Genomic DNA, 12,911 nt, shown 5'->3' with positions numbered 1-12,911 from the left:
GCAATATGAGTGCTTAATGCACCGCCATCATAATTAAAACCCAAAAAAATTAATTTTAGAAAAAATGTAAAAAAACATTTAAAACAGTATTAATATTGACAAAAGAAATCAGAAAATTACTATTTACTTAAAATATTAAGGGCGAGTTTTTCTGATAAAGATAATCTTCATTCTTTGGTTAAACCTGGTTTAATATATATTTCGTGTTTTTTAGTTATCACTAAAGTTACTTATAATCTTAGTTTAACTGAGAGTAATTGGTCAATTAAACTCAAGTTATAAGCGAGAAAACACAATTAACAAAAACAATAAAACAATGATTTCGGAAGAACAAAAACTTAATATTTTAAGTAAATTGAAATTTTATGATTTGTTTTGTTTTATTAATTATTGTTTTTGAAGTTTATTTAACATTTTTCCAAAATTTTCCATTTTACAAAAGTATTGTTTGCAAAAAACAGCTGTTCATTGTTTATGTTTTTAAGTGAAAAGTTGGCAATACTAACAAAGTTAACTGAGCTTAAATCTAAAACTGAAAAACACAATCATTGGTTATAGTCCGCCTAAATTTGTATCGAGTTTAATTTAACAGCAAGTTAAGCCTAGTTTAACTGAGGAGTAAGAAACCCGCCCTAAGTTTTTCTTAATTCTTTAATCTTTGGTTAAACCTGGTATAATATAGTTTTCGTGTTTTTCAGTTATCGGTAAAGTTACTCATTATCTTAGTTTAACTGAGTGTAATTGGCCAATTAAACTCAAGTTATAAGTGAGAAAACACAATTAACAAAAACAATAGAACAATGATTTCGGAAAAACAAAAACTTAATATTTTGAGTAAATTCCAATTTTCTAATTTATTTTATTTATTTAACATTTTTGCAAAATTTTCCATTATACAAAAGTTTTGTTTGCAAAAAACAGCTGTTCATTGTTTATGTTTTTTAATGAAAAGTTGGCAATACTAACAAAGTTAACTGAACTTAAATCTAAAACTGAAAAACACAATCATCGGTTAAAGTACGCCTAAATTTGTTACGAGTTTAATCTAACAGCAAGTTATGCCTAGTTTAACTGAGGAGTAAGAAACCCGCCCTCAGTTAAACTATGATAATAAGTAACTTAGCTGATTACTGAAAAATACGAAACACATATTAAACCAGGTTTAGCCAAACAATGAAGATTATCTTTATCAGCAAAAACCCGCCCTAATTTAAACTTTATATAATCAATTACACAGCTATTAAATCGGTACCGCTTATCTACAAGAGATATTGACCCAAATAATATGTGGGATACGTGAAATATATTAGTTTTCCATCATTTATTACTTCTCAATTCGAAAGAAATCGTGTTTTAATAGAAAAATTAAAAAAAACAGTTACAGTATTCACTGCCTTCCGAACATGATTATTTTAATAATGGTGGGTAATTTTTCGTTGGATTTATTTTTGCCATCGAACTTACATACAGTTCTAGTTCTCAGTTCTCTACATCCGTTGTCCGTGTAGTGAATAGTCTTGCTAAGGATTTTGTAGGTAATATTTTTAAATTTGTCATATGAATAAAACTGGAATGATGACCTATGCGTTGCTGTATATCAAACCGCAAAGGTTATCAATACTATTGACCGTGGCCAATATCGTATGCGGAGGCCGTCCGGTGGTGTTGGAATTTAAAACATACATAAGTCTAAGGAGAACTCCACCTTGGGGAACTACTTGCTTAATTCAACATCACAAATGACTGTTCTCCAAGAGATATTACATATCTCTAAGAAAGGGACGTTATTCACCATATTAAATGCTTTTGATAAGTCGAGTACCACAAGTAAGTAGCGCGCGCTGATATAATAGGGCTTGAGTAAGGACTTATCAAGCTTATGACGATAATAAAAGCTGTAGTTGTGTAGTGCTTCTGCCGGAATCCTTGTTGATGATTTGCTGGTTATAGATGTTGTTGTAATCTCGAGAAGAGTAGTTTCCCAAGTGATTGAGGAGATTGGTCTGTAGGATAACAAGAAGTTAAATCAAAAGTTAATAGTCGTTCCAGATTTAGAGTTTTTATACCCATGGATATACCCACTCATTGCAATCGAACGAGAAGGCAATCGCCTTAATGTTCCCTTTGTAAGCGAAAGACTAGACACTTGAAAAATAAACTAAATCTTTTGTTGTCTCTTCGTAATCGATTGACTTCCTCGTAGGAAAAGCAGATGTTAAAATAGCTAGTCGACTGGACGCTCGGTGGCTAGGGGTAGCCCTAGCTAGGAATAAACTATTGCACAACAGGCTCCAAAATAAAACACAAGATTTAATATTATTTTTATACGTATGTAAGTATTTTCTACATTAAGAAAATTATGAAATTTTATTATTTTTCTTTTTATTTGTTTATTATTTATTATATCAATAAAAAAGGATAATAAACTAAATAAGTTTTTTTAAATAACATTTATACGATTTTTTGGTTTTATTTATTTTTTTCTCATTTTTTTTTTATTGTTTTAATAGGCATGAAAAATAATTAATTTCGAAATGATGTTTTAATGGTAAATTGAATATAATTTTGTTTTTAATTGTTATTGTTTAATATTATTTATTATTTATGCTGATTTTAATGGCAAAAAGTTCTGCATACATTTACGTAGATAGTTTTTGGTTTTATTTAATTTTTTATTATTATTTATTTTCTGTGTTATAAATATTTTATTTTGTTTTATAAATATTTTAAAGTTATTTTTGTTTTTTTTAGTAAAAGTAGCACACGGAGATTTGAATTTATGAATATTCTACTTAATATTTAATAAACTTTTAATAGTTTTCATATATTTCTTAATAAAAATAAATAAAAGTTAAAAAAAACTATAATAAATTATTTATAAATAATTAAATATTTTGTAAAAGGGATTTTTTCTCTTTTTTTTTCTTGCCTAAAATGTATGTTGTATTATTTTGTTTATTATTTTTTAATTTTTTTTTGATCACAATTTGATTTCTTTGACTCCATTTATTTTCCTTAAAATATCCTTAATTTTTTGTTTAATTTTGTTTTTTTTTGTTCCTTTTACAAAACCATTCATTTGTTTATTCGTTTTACTCTATTTTTGTTTTTCAAGCCAAAATACTCGTACATTGTGTAATTATCCAAAAATATGTTGTACATTTTATCAATTTTAATTATTTTTTTTTTTGGTTTTTATAATTTAAATGCATTTTTAACTATAATTTTGAAACGGTTTTGTGTACGTGTGTGTGTGTTGTTGGTTTCAATTTTATTTTTATACAACTTAATTTTATTTTGCCAAAAATACCTTTTTATTTAATGCTAGAATATAATTAATTAATTAATTGTTTAATTTGTCAAAGAACCTAAAAGTGTCTTTGTTTAATTAAATTCAGTCACTTTCAAACATAAGCTTATAATTAATTAAAACATATTATTTATTTTTAATTTTATAGTATATACACATAAATTATTAACAAATAATTTAATTTCGATGTTGTTTTTCTTTAATGTTTTCAAACTATATAATGATTTAGAAAGAATATTTTAAAATTAACCTTAAAAAATATGGACAAATTATAATCTCGTTTATTTTAATAAAATTTCTTCTATTTAATTTTTAATAAAAGTATAATAAAAATTTGTATTTGTTTAATTCAATTTGTAAAATAATATAAATAGAAATGACAACACATGCAAAAAAAATTTGAATAAGTTGAACTTTTCTTAAGAATTTATTTATTTATATTACATAAATAAATTTGATTTATTTATATAACATCAGGATTTGCACATAACATGTAATGAAGTTTTTTTTAAAATATGTTTTTAGATATACATATTTAACACCACGATCATTTATAAAAATATGTATGTCATATAAAGTAATAATCTGTCAGCGCTTCAGTCCTTTTTTAAATGAAAAATTTTAGAAAAAAATTAAAATAAACATTTAAAACAATGATAATATTGATAGAATAAATTAGAAAAGTTCTTCTGATAAAGATAATCTTCATTCTTTTCAGGAATCAGTAAAGTTACTTATTATCTTAGTTTAACTGAATGTAATTGGCCAATTAAACCTAAGTTATAATTGAGAACACATAATCAACAAAAACAATAAAATTATAAATTCCGAAGAAGAAAAACTTAATAACTTAGATATTATTATTGTTTCAATGTTTATTTATATCTTTTCTAAAAATTTACATTTTACAAATTTTTGACTAAAAAGTTAACTGATCCTAGATATATAACTGAAAAATACAATCATCCGTTAAAGTCCGTCTAAATTTGTTTCGAGTTTAATCTATCAGCAAGTAAAGCTTAGTTTAACTGAATATTAAGAAAACCCCCCCATCTAATATAAATAGTTTTTCTTCTTCCGAATTCATCATTTTATCGTTTTTGTTGATTGTGTTTTCTCACTAAAAACTTAGGTTTAATTGGCCAATAACACTCAGTTAAACTAAGATAATAAGTAACGTTACTGATTAATGAAAAACAAAAAACATTGATTATGCTGGGTTTAAACAATGAAAGGTCGAAAAAACCGCCCTTTGTATTGAACGTGAAGAGACTTTTGACATTAGAAAAAAAGCTGAATTTAATTTCTGCAGGGCAATCACTCAGTACCTGTAGTACCAGAGATAATTCAAAATTCAACCTTAAGTCTGCTGATAGTGTAAAATATCTGGGAGTTATCCTGGATTCATGGATGTAGAACAACTACTTCATTGTACTCACGTAGATGATATCAATAGAGAAACCTGTGGTATTAATCCAAAGAATACTAAATATACCTTTGTCACTGTGCATTTGTTTGGTAGATCGGAACACATACTGAACATCAAAAAAGTGGTATGGCTATTGTTCATGAAAAAATTATTAGTTCACTAATAAAGTATTAGAACGGCCGTTTTATCAGTATACCACCATTCAGCGGTTACCGCCTACTATCCTTTTAGACTGTTCACTTATATGTTGGCTTCCCTGTAGACTATTCTACGGACAAATATATTGACTAGTTTATTGACTAATGTCGTCCAGTATTGACTAATCTATTGATTATACTATTTACTAGTCTTTTAAGTACTCTACTAACTAGTGTAGTGATTGGTTAACCTAACCTATCTATTAAGTAGTCTATTTACATATCTATGGAATCACAAAGGGAGCAACCAATTATGTGTTTTTGCTGCCTTAATACCTAACCTATCTATGGAATGGTCTATGAATCTTTGCCCATGCATATTGACTAGTAAATTGACAATTCTATTATAAGCAAAAGTTAGAAAAAGTACTAAATGCGCCATAGAGGACACTACAGTACAATGGTACTGAATTTTGTATAGATGTGATTGATCCAAGTGTTTTCCCAGTGAAGTAAACGTATAGAGAACCTACTCACCTAACCTAACATATTCCTAAGAGGTAAAATTATCTGTTTCAACGAACTTTGTCCTTAAGACTCAAAGCTAACTCTTTGCAAAATAAGTTTGTCCTTAAGACTCAAAGCGACGTCTTCGTAAAATATGTAGAATGTTTTTGATTGCTGTTAAAGTATTAGGTTTGCGGTGTATTATTATCATATTACAAGGTTATCACACGCGTGTCTGAAGAAAACCTTACAAAACTACTTATACCTTCATATAGGAAGTCGTAGCACCGAACTTCATTGTATCAAAATAGTATTCGGATTCCATTAGAAATAAGTTTTAGAGTTTCAATGGTCTCCACCAGTATATATTTGATTTTAAATAGTCTCCACCAGGTTATATCGTGAGTATTTTATGGTCTCAAACAGTTAAAAGCATAACCTCACTCTGAGATAAAACGAAAGCACGCGTTTACTGAAAACAACGCATAACAAACAGTTATATGAAGTAATGCATTCAATTAGTGCAGGGGTAAGAAGTAACTCCGTCGAAAGCTCGGCAACAAGCAAAAGACTAAAATTGCTTAGACCTGGTCCACACTAGGTAACTTTTGTTGAGAAACTTTTTCTTAATTCTCTTTTAAAGTTTCCTTAATGTCCACACATAGAAACTTTTGTTTTAGAAACTACGTGTTTATTGCATTGATTTGTTGTACGAATGAGAAGAATAACAAAACAAAACAAGTTTCCGAGAACGGAAAACTCCGTACCGCGAGAGAGATGAATGATATTCTTTCTCCTTTTCTCTCACGCAAAATCAAAAGTTTCCCAAGAAAAGTTTCCTAGTGTGGACCGGCATTTAAGAGATAAAAACGATGACGCTAGTGTTGTTCCCCAACTCAGACCTGAATTACAACTGATGTTAAAATAAATAATTAATTAAAAAAAATAATTTTAGAAATTAAAATAAATATTAAAATATATTAATTAAAAAAAAAAAATACTCAAAATAATTAAAATGTTTTTGTTTTATTTATTTACACATCAATAAATTATATAAATTTTCTGTTAAATAAATATTATTATTACTGTTGGTTTTTTTTAATATTAATTTATTAATTAATCTTACTATAAATTTTAGTTTATATTTTGCTATATTTACTACAGCAAACAATTAATGATGAGTCAATGATGATAATAATTAAATATGTAGGTTATGTTTTCATACATGAATTGTATGAATGTGCTATGTATGTATGAATGTATGAAAGCATGATGATGAATAAATGATGTATGATATATGGAAGATGTTTAAATGTGTTTTTTTTTCTTATTGTTCACATATTTACTTTATGATAAACATTTTATTTTTAATTCATAAAGAAACTTTTTTTTAAAATGATACATATGTATGTATGTTAGTTTTATAAAAAATATATATATTTTGAATAGGTATTTTATGATGATCATTAAGTCTTCTTTTAAAAAATTTTATGAAAATCTAAATTATTAACAAATCAAATAATATTCTAAGGCATTTAACTGAATACGGTAAATTGATATTAAAGGCATATTTTTATTTAATTGTTTTTATTAAGATTATACATAAAGGGTTTGAGCACAAGGGAGGGAAATGTATGATCTACGTACATAGATCCAGACATAATAATCATTTAGCTTTTCTCTCATTGTGTCTTGAGTTTAGGTTTTCACTTTTTGTTATAAACTTTAATGCAAAAGAAAATATTGTTGCTTTTTAATTTTAAACTATAATTAAAACTGTGTTTATTTAATAATGTGTTTTATGGAAAATGCCTATAAGGAATAAGTTTTATATGTTTTTTTTTAATGCTATCTTAAGTAATGGATATGGATTTGAAAAAAATCTTTTATGGTTTGGTTTCTTCTTGATATTGCTTGTTCAATTTTATTTAGTTTTTATATTATTATTTTTTTATTATATTATTATATTGTTACATACTTTTTTCTAATTGTTGTTTAAATTGATTTAAAAAATAAAACAAAGTATATTTAATAACGGGTGATTTCTACAATTAATTTATTTTAATAACAGACTGAGATAGAATTATAAAAAAAACTTTAGTAATATTTTGTATTTCTATTCCAAGAAAAGCTTTTGTCATATAAAAACAGACAATACAAACTTAAAATTGCAAATCGTCTTATGTTGTCATAACTTTTTAAAACGGAATATGTTACTAGATTCTTTCAATCAGAATGGAATTCTTTGACAGCTGGTCAAGATTTTTATTAACAATTTTGAGATATATTATGAATACTATTTTATAATGAAACTGAACTTATTGATGCGTTTAAATAAATGTTGGTATCTTCATGTTGTTGTAACAGGTTGGCTGTAACTAAATGTTCTTTCCTGGGGAAAAAACTTCCGGTTGATACATTTGTTGCTGAGTTGACAATCTTTTAAGATTCGGGTCGTTTCGGAGCGGAGATCTAATTGTCGTGGAAACGTTAATATCTTTATCAATCAATCTTTGGCCGATTAAGATTCGGGTCGTTTCGGAGCGGAGATCCAATTGTTGTGGGGACGTTAATATCTTTATAGACCTCTATGGTAATAGAGGTCTATTGTCGCAGACAGCTACAGAACTAATCACCCCTAAACGTAATCGAAAGTTTACGCATTCGGTTACGCAACGATCGAAAAAAGGTATTCCAACAAAAAACTGAATCATAAGAAAAAGAAGAAGCAATTCCATTTCATTTCAATGCTTTACGAATTCTGCGTTACGATCGTACCTACGTTTTTGTAAGTTGTTGTTTATGTGGCAGGGAATCGAAATGAAGAATACCAAAGTTGCCAAACGGAAAATATTACAATTCGAATTGAAATGCAGAATAGGGGCCAATGAAAAACACGCGTTTAATTTGTACTTAGTACAAAGTCATAATAAACGAAACTAGCACGACCCTAAATAGATATGGAATTGAACACAGCTTGTACAGATGTCTATCCGAGTTTTGAATCCGTTTAAAGAATTATAAAGTATACATTTATAGTCGAATCGGATACACTTTGGAACAATTCATCTAGATGACCAGAAGATAATACACAACAAAAAAGGTGTAGAAAAATATGTAGTATTTTCATCAGAACTAGTAAATGATTTAAATTTAGGTGAAAAACCTATAAATTTTACAATAGCGTACCATTACAAGGATATTGTTAATTTTTGACAACTTTTAACTACATATAATCTTAGTTTTAGAAGTAGTTAAAATTCGATATTTGGATGTCATAATTAAAACACATTCTCTTGATGATACTCTTATGAAAAATTCACTGGTTTTTCACTAAGCCTTAATGTACTTCAAATATGTTATTTGTAATGACTTTTCTACATCTGTTTTCTTAATTCTACCTGCGGTTTCATTTGTAAGGAAATATTTGATTTATAAAAGTGTAATCGCATTTTTAGATGTGATTAAGATGTAGTTTGTAAAGTATGACATCAATTAATTTTTGCTGGGTAACATTTAGATTTAATTGTTTTAAATCTTAATTCTTTCGGAACCTTGAAGAGAAAAGCAGAATTAAACCAATGAAAGTCAAATATATTAAACTAGTAAGGCTGCATAAAAGAAGGTATTACAAAGATATACAAAATTAGGGGTATTAGCATCGGACAATTGCAACCCTCTGAAGACTCATAATGAACCAGCTGATGGTCTTGTGAATTACATACATAATTTGTCTAGTCGACCAACATTTAATAAAATAACTTCTAGATGTGAAAAAGCAAGAAGGTTATACGAAATTGTTTGGGATGATAAATCTGCAGGATATTGTTCGTCCGATTTTCAATTCATAATTTACTGTAGCAAGTAAATTTGGAAACCTTAACAATGTGAGTTGCTGAGAAATGTTGTGCATAGCACAGGTCAACAAAATTTTAACCCAGAGACTCAAGTATATTTTTCGAAAGTTTTTAATTGCACTGAATCCATATCTGATTTCAGAATTTCCAATACATTAAATTTTAGATATATCGTGTCTATAAATTCGAAAAACCTTTCGGTTTTGGGCATATTTTAGACGCTGTTAGCTCAAAAGAGAAAAGATAATAACGTATTTCGGAGCTGATAGCACGAGATAGCTCCAAATCAATTAAAACTGTGCAAAAAATTAAGAAAAAATACTGGGGTTCTCTGTAATCTATTTCGTTGTAGTCCGTAGAGTGCAAATTTACTTTTAGTTTTCTTTGATCACTTCGTTAATTCACTCTTTAAGAACGGAAATGTGTGTTAATGGATGAAGTTGGGACACGGAAAAAGAATGCTTTCGCAGTCATTCTCATTATTTTAGCTTCTGGAAAAGACTTTGGATACAAATTTAGGATATACATGCGCACCAAATTAAGGCTGTCTATGTCTATCATAAAGGCAAGAACTAACTTTAGCGAGTTGGATAGTCCCGACATCCATACAATTTCATGTTCGAATGATGCAACACCTCGTTAAGAAAACCAGCGTGGATGTAGTGTAAACACCAGAGCAATCGCTGGATTGCTGACAGTACACATGCTAAAACTTCTCCCCAGATGACCAGTAAAGTAAGCATGCAGATTAAACCATTCCAAAGTGTGGAATACAAAAGCCACCTACACCTTTTTTAAACTTAGATCCATTCATATAAACCACAAAAGATACCACAATTTGACCTACGCTCCTGAACGACCAGACTAATAGTCGGCCAAAGATTGTCAATCTAGCAACAGCCGTACCAACCAAAAGTTTTTTGATACGATATCGTATCAGTTAAGAACTAATACTCATTTACTGTTCCTATTGTGAATCTTTTGTTTATCATCAAGGTGATAACTAACTTTAGCGAGTTGAATAGTCTTAGCATCCATGCAATTCCTTGTTCGAATGATGCACCACCTCGTTAAGAAAACCAGCGTGAATGTTTTGTAGAGACCAGATTGCTGACAGTTAGCATGCGAATATTCCTTCCGGATGACCAGTAAAGTAAGCGTGCAGCTTAAACCATTCCTGTGTTAGGAGTACAAAATCCATCTACACTTTTTTTAAACTTGGATCCATTAATATAAATCACAAAAGATCCCACGACAATTTGACCTACGCTCCTGAACGACCAGACTAATAATCGGCCAAAGATTTTCAATCTAGCAACAGCTGTATCAACCAAAAGTTGTTTGAAACGATATCGGATCAGTAGAGAAAGACTCATTTACAGTTCCTAGTGGGAATCTTTTGTCAGAGAGGAAAACAGGAAAGACGTTTACATCACAATCACAGTCCAAACAATACTATAGAAATCTATATACTGGTCTCTATTTTAAAAATTGTTGTCCTGTGTTATTTATGAAATAAAAACCTTGATAAAGTAAATTATTATACAAAATGTCATATTTCTGTAAAAGTCACTAAATGTCATATATTTTGCTTAAAAAGTTGTAATCCTAATGCTTTTAAACCACCATTTATATAAACATACTGTTCGATGTCACATTATGTTACAAAACAAAGTGACTTGTATGACTGATATAAAATAAATATCAAACGTTTTCTTTCGGTAATTTAGAAACACAGCAAAAAAATTAAAATTGTAAATTATAAAAAAAATAGTGTTTTATTGTAATTTTTAGATATCACCCGTTAAAAATAAGTTTTCATTGTGGTTTGTTTATTTATTTCTTGTTTAAATTAAGCAATAAAATGTTTATTTTTGTTAATTCAATTATATCTAGAAAATATATATTTAATAATATTTTGTTGTTTGTTTAATTTAAATCAAATAACTAAAATTTAAAATAAACTATAAAAACTAAATTTGATATTACTAAGGCTTCTTTCTTACTGTTTTTTTAAGAATTAAGAAATAAATCATTTAGATACAAATTATTACAACGAAATTAAATTTGTAATAAAAAAATAGTAATAATTAAATTAAAATATTTTATTTTAATTAATTTAAACATACAGAGTAATTTAATATGTAAACAGAAAATATTAAAACAATAAAAACACAAGTAGAAGTTAACAATTACTTTGTAATAGTATTTTTTTATTTATTATTATGTTAAAGGTAATGTAATCATAAATTTTGCCTCTGGAGGGGGAAGGGAAGGCAGAAAAATAAAAAAACTAAAGTTTTTTTTTAAAGCAATTATAAAAAAATGTATTTAAACGAAATGATATTTAAAAAAAATAAAATTCATTTGTAATGTTAATTAAATAATTAATGAATTGTTTTGTTTTATAGAAAAAAACAATAACACTTAATGCTTAAGTCATTTAAAAACTAATAAAAAATAATTATTGAACTATTTTTTTATTTAATTTTTTTATTTTTATTATAAAAATAGTTTTATTTATGTATTTTGTAGATTTTAATGCAAATAATGGGATTTATTTGCCATTGTTTTATTTTATTTATTTCTTTTTGTAAGAATTTGCATTAATTATTTCATGTGTTACTAATGCTTAAACATATTGTATGAATGAAGGAGAGAGGATTGTTTTTTGTTTTGTTTTTAGAGTTCGACCACTCCATTTACGACATTTGCTTCTTCTTTTCTTTTCTTTTCTTTTCGTTCTATTCTTGCTTTAGCAAATGTTTTTTGTATTTTTAATTTAATGTTATTAAATAAATTAAAACTTAAAATAATTTGATTTATTTATGTGATAAAAATTTTAAACAAAAATCATTAAGGTATTAACTATACAGAATGAGTGTAGGAGAGAGAGATATAGATATAGAGGGAAGATAGAGAGTATGATAAAAAGAAATTAGGATACATTTTCAAATATGTATTAAGAAATGTTTTATTGAGTTTTTGGTCTGATCAAACGACCAAAGCATGCATAGTTTTTAAACAAACAAACGTATAAGTATTTTCTTAAAAAAAAGAAAAAAATATGTAAAAATGTTTTAATCAAAAGAAAGAAATAAATCATTTTTCATAAGTTATTAGTTTAAACTTAATATTTGACTGTAGTACTTTTTTTGTTAAAAGATTATTTTAAAATCTTACGATTATTGCATGCACAAAACTCGATTTCTTTTAGTTTAAGTTCTATAATTATTGTTGCTGATGCTGCTGCTACTGATGTTGTTTGATATTTACGTTTTCCAATTGTTTTGACGATTGTTACTGGGTCCTGGTGCTTGCGGTGGTATCATCTCTAGTAAATATTGTCGCTGCAATTCAGCGGCTCGTTGTATATCAGCCAATGAGGCTGTTTGATTCTTGGACGAAGAAGCAGAGGAGGAAGATGCAGATGTTGTTTTATTTTTATTTGTAAATGCTGTCAAACAAAAGGAATTTTTATTATAATTAAATTTTAAATCTAATAAGTTAGTTGAAGGCGTTTTTTGCTTACCAGCTACTTGAGCTGCCTGAGCCATAGCCATTTGATAGGAATACAATAAAGGGGTAAATTGCATCATATGTTGAGGATTCGTTGCTAAACCTTGACCCAAAGCTAATGAGAAAAAACAAGATATTTGTATTAGCAAATA

The 12,911-nt window shown here is 27.5% G+C and overlaps 1 protein-coding gene across 4 annotated transcripts in view; it reads right to left on the bottom strand.

The window, feature by feature from the left end:
- Positions 1-11,807: 11,807 nt before the first annotated feature.
- LOC111683459 (mucin-5AC) overlaps positions 11,808-12,911 on the bottom strand; it is a 62,380-nt gene continuing 61,276 nt past the window's right edge. For all 4 annotated transcript variants that reach the window (XM_046951034.1, XM_046951033.1, XM_046951035.1 and 1 more), the window contains 2 exons: positions 12,773-12,874; positions 11,808-12,697 (listed from right to left, as the gene is read on the bottom strand). In XM_046951034.1, the coding sequence (XP_046806990.1) occupies positions 12,513-12,697; positions 12,773-12,874 (287 nt within the window). In that variant the 3' untranslated portion in view covers positions 11,808-12,512. The remainder of the gene's footprint in view (positions 12,698-12,772; positions 12,875-12,911) is intronic.

This window comes from Lucilia cuprina, chromosome 5 (assembly GCF_022045245.1).
Source record: "Lucilia cuprina isolate Lc7/37 chromosome 5, ASM2204524v1, whole genome shotgun sequence".
Taxonomy (NCBI): Eukaryota; Metazoa; Arthropoda; class Insecta; order Diptera; family Calliphoridae; genus Lucilia; species Lucilia cuprina.
Note: the sequence above shows the minus strand (reverse complement) of the source record. Positions and strands in the feature narration are given on the sequence as shown.